Source organism: Carlito syrichta, unplaced genomic scaffold, assembly GCF_000164805.1.
Source record: "Carlito syrichta isolate Samal-C Ts95f unplaced genomic scaffold, Tarsius_syrichta-2.0.1 Scaffold308119, whole genome shotgun sequence".
In the NCBI taxonomy this organism is placed as follows: Eukaryota; Metazoa; Chordata; class Mammalia; order Primates; family Tarsiidae; genus Carlito; species Carlito syrichta.
This window is the reverse complement of record NW_007252215.1, coordinates 700,200-704,888: the sequence shown is the minus strand read 5'-3', so window position 1 is coordinate 704,888 and position 4,689 is coordinate 700,200. Positions and strand designations below refer to the sequence as shown.

The 4,689-nt window shown below is 53.3% G+C and overlaps 1 protein-coding gene across 1 annotated transcript in view; it reads left to right on the top strand.

Annotated features, from left to right (window-relative positions):
- Nucleotides 1-4,689, top strand: part of PKD1L2 (polycystin 1 like 2) — a 131,948-nt gene that overhangs the window by 55,431 nt on the left and 71,828 nt on the right. Inside the window, exons 18-19 of the mRNA XM_008064977.1 lie at nucleotides 1,117-1,299; nucleotides 3,138-3,262. Coding sequence (XP_008063168.1) covers nucleotides 1,117-1,299; nucleotides 3,138-3,262 — 308 coding nt within the window. The remainder of the gene's footprint in view (nucleotides 1-1,116; nucleotides 1,300-3,137; nucleotides 3,263-4,689) is intronic.

Sequence of the window (4,689 nt, the reverse complement as noted above, 5' to 3'; positions counted from 1 at the left end):
CCACCCACCCATCCATTCACTCACCCATCCATCCATCCATTCATCCACCCATCCATCCATTCTTCCATTCATCCACTCACCCATTCATCTACCCCAACCCATCCATCTTCCACCCACCCATCCATCCACCCATCCATCCATCCATCCACCCGCCCATCCATCCATCCACTCACCCATCCATCCACCTTCCACCCTTCCACTCATCCACCCATCCATCTACCCACTCATTCACTCAACCATACATCCATTCATTCATTCATCCACTCTTCCACCCATCCACCTACCCACCCACTCATCCATTCATTCACCCATCCATCCATTTACCCCTCACCCATCCATCTTCCACCCACCCATCTGTTCATTCATTAATTCACACACCCATCCATTCACCCACCCATCCATCCATTTGCCTACCCATCCATTTATCCATCTATCCACCCACCCATCCATCTACCCCTACCCATCCATCTTCCACCCACCCATTCAGTTATGCATCCATTCATTCACCCATCTATTTACCTACCCATCCATCTTCCACCCACCCATCCATCCACCCACCCATCTATCGACCCCCCACCCATCTGTCTTCCACCCACCCATTCAGTTATCTACCCATTAATCCACCCATCTATCTGTCTATCCATCTATCCATCCATCTCCCACCCATCCATCCACTCATCCATCCTTCCATCCACTCAACCATTCATTCACCTGTACATCTACCTGTCCATCCATCTGCTCCCACATCCCCCCTCCATCCCTCTTCCATCCATCCATCATCGTCTACCTATTCGCCTACCCATGTATCCATTCATCCTCCTGTCACTGAATGTTCCTGAAGGCTTTCTGAGTGTTGGGCATTGTGCAGCGCACTCCAGGAAAAGTCAGAGACAGACCAGGCTACTCTCCTGAAGAAACTCAGAGCACTGCAAGGAGTGAGGACCTGCTCTCAAGTCAAGGACATAGGCATCTGTGTGTGCTGGGTCTGACCCAACCCTTCCCTAGCTTGTGCCTGTGCCTTGCTCCCCTCCATGTTGCCCCTGGCCCTTGAATGGTGCAGGGGAAGGTCTAGCTCAGGCAGGTTCACACTGCTTTTCCTTCCTTGGGTGAATCCAGTGGGAAGCCAGTCGTGCTCTGCAGCATGCTAGTGAGGCCTTGTTGACGGTGAGTTCCAAGGCCCATCCTGAGGATCAGAGGCGCCAGACAGCCACCAGAGACTTGTTTCAGGCAGTGGGCAGCGTGCTGGAAGCTTCCCTGAGCAACAGACTGGAAGAACCTGCAGAGGCCAATGGCAGCCAGGTGAGTATCCCAGGCCAGATGCAGACTTCACACCCACTCATGTCCAGCTCATGCCAGCATTTCTGGGTGGCACCTTCTACATCCTGCAGATGAGGACACTGAGGCACAGAGGTTAAAGTGCTGCCCAGTGATCTGGAAGAAAAGTTCCAGAGAGTAGAGCTTCTGGGAGGCAGTATGGTGTCGTGGACAGAGTCAGGCTCTGGAACGAGGCAGCCTGAGTTTGAATCCTGCCTCTGTCACTTAGGAGGCTTGTAACATGGGCAAGCCATGTTAAGCCTCATCTCCTCATCTGTAAATCGAGGCACCCCATCTTATCCTAGATAAGCCACCAGCCAGAGAGAGCATAGGTATCCCCTTGTGAGTCTGGGTAAACTCCTGGTTCCTTTTGCCAAGAACAGAAAGAAGAGAGGCAGGTACCCAGAGTGAGAACAGAGGTAGTGCTGTCTCGTGGGGCCCCAGCCCCCAGATAGGGCACAAGGACACAGCCCCCCAGATGGCATCATGATGGAGCCAAAAGCCCATTTCTTGCTGCCCCACAGTTCTTGATGGCATGAGGCCCTTGCCTCTGTTCAGGAAGAATGAAAGACACTCAACATGCAAAGATGCTCAGAAGTACACACCACACACTTGCACAGCCAGACACATTCACACACAGGTACTCACACCTCCCACAAACACACACACACACACACACACACACACACACAGGCACACAGTCACACATGCACGTGTGCACTGAGCAGCCCTCAAACACTCAGACTCTCACGTGTTGCCTCAGGCACACACTCTTGCACACACTCAGACACATTTACATCCTTACATCTTCGCAAGTGGCCACACACACACTCACAGACTCTCCCAGGTGCAACCATAGGTTGCACACTCTGTAATCACAAAATCACCCATGCACACTCACACACACTCAAACACTGGGGCTCATACATCCTCAGGCCCACACTCATACTCAAACACACACAGAGACGCACAGACACACATTCACTTTTTTTTTGAGTTGGAGTCTCACTCTGTCACCCAGACTGGAGTGCGGTGGCATGCTCACGGCCACCTCAGCCTTGACCTGCTGGGCTCAGGCGATCTGTCCACCTCAGCCTTCCAAGTAGCTGGAACCACAGGCATGTGCTACCACACTTGGCTAATTTTTTCATTTATTATAGAGATGAGGTCTCGCCAAGTTGCCCAAGTCTCGAACCCATGGGCTCAAGCAATCCTCTTGTCTCCATCTCCCAAATTGCTGGGATTACAGGTGTAAGCCACCGCGCCTCGCCACACATTCACTTATATTCACAGTGACATCACCCTCACGTGCATGCACACACACAGATATACACACGCACACAAACACAGACACAATCTGTGCCTAAGTGGATACAGATATCCAGCCCTTCCAGCATCCTCGCGCCAGCCTTGGTGTTGGCGAGGACGCATCTCATCTGGTGTTTGAACAGGTGGGGAGCAGAGTCCAAGACCAGGTGACCCATGAAACAGCCCTGCCCCACTCCCCCAGGAATGAGCCCTAGGCCATGTGCAGTGTCCATACACAGTGCACGGACTCTGGAGCCAGATGCTCTGCTGTGAGTCCTGGCTATTCCCCTTGTCAACATGTGATCTCCAAAGTCACCTGTCCTCTCTGTGCCTTCATTTCCCCATCTGGCAAGTGAGAATGGTGAAGCCCTTGCCGTGTAGAGAGGTGGTGAGGAGGAAGGGCTTATGAGGGCCGAGCGTTTGGAATCTTTGGGTCCCATGCTGAACTGAGTCAATGACCAGAGGTGGGGTCTGGTGACAGGTCCACAATCACATTCTCCTGCCTCCTTCTCCAGACTGCCCTGGTGCCCCAGCTACTCGGGGTCCTGGAACACGTACAGACAGCTCTCCTGCTGGGAAAGCTGCCCGGGGGCCATCCAGCCATGCTGGCCACACCTGCCATCTCCATCTATACAAACAGGTATGTGGCTGCACCATGGGCCCCAAGAAAGCTCATCCCATCACCCCACTCATTCCTCATTCATACCCCAAGACTCTATGGGAGACGGAGCCCAGAAGACCAGCCCTGAGGGGACCCAGAAGGAGGGGCTTTCCACCTAGAGAAGGTCCCTTCAAGCCATGTGGGTGATGGCACCGCACAGAAAGGGAGGCATCGAGTGCCAAGCCCAGTGTTAGAGCCACCTGAAAGAGTCCTGAGGGACAGGTCACATGGGAACCGTGCAGACAGAGGGGCTGGAGGAATAGGACCAGCTTCCGTTGGTCACCTCCTGGTGTGTCTGACCAGCCCATTGATCTGTGGGCCTGTGGGGACCCAAGATCCACTTCCTCCTGGCAGGGTCCGGTGACTCATACCTGTAATCCCAGCACTTTGGGAAGCTGAGGTGGGAGAGTCGCCTGAGCCCAGAAGTTTGAGACCAGCCTAGGCAACACAGTGAGACCTTGTCTCTACAAAAGATTTTTAAAATGAGCCAAGTGTGGTGGTGCATGCCTGGAATCGCAGCTACTCAGGAGACTGTGGTGGAAGGATGGCCAAGCCCAGGAGGTGGGGGCTGCAGTGAGCCGTCAGCATGCCACTGCACTTCAGCCTCGGTGACAGAGTGAGACCTCAACTAAAAAAAAAAATACATTTGCCTTGGGAGCTTCTCCATGGAGTTCTGACCTCATGCCTAGAATGCGCTTCACCCCCCATTCCCCCACCTGACAAGCAGGACTGGATGGGGCTGGACGGGGCTGCTGGCACTGCTGGGACCTCCTCCACCAAGCACCAGTCCTCAGTTCCCCATGCCACGATTGCCCTCTTGGGTCTCAGTGGCAGTTTCCCAAAGCTGCATCCTGATTAGAGCAAGGGACCGAAACCGGGTCCCCAGTGGGATCAGATGGGACAAGGTCGAAGACCAGAAAAGATGGGACTGAGTCAAGACATGGCATCAGAGGTCAAGGTCGGTCGAGAAGATAACCCTGGAAAAATGTCTGCCTCCAAGTTCACTTATTCATGCAATGAAAATATTTGTGGCTTACCTGTTATATGCCGGCACTGTTCCAGGCATTGGGGTTACAACCGTAATCCAAGCCAGCGAAGCCCTGTCCTCAAAGAGTCCTCAGCCCCGCATAGGAGCATCAGCTGCTTTTTATATTGCTTCTGCTGATACAAACATGCAGATCCAGCCAAGAACAGTGGCTCATGCTTGTAATCCCAGCATTTTGGGAGGCCAAGGCAAGAGGATTGCCTGAGCCTAGGAGTTCAAGACCAGCCTGGGCAACTTAGTAAGACCTCATCTCTACAAAAAAAATAAAAATCTTAGTCAAGCATGGTGGCACACACCTGTAGTTCCAGCTACTTGGGAGGCTGAGGCAGAAGGATTGCCTGAGCCCAGCAGGTTGAGGCTG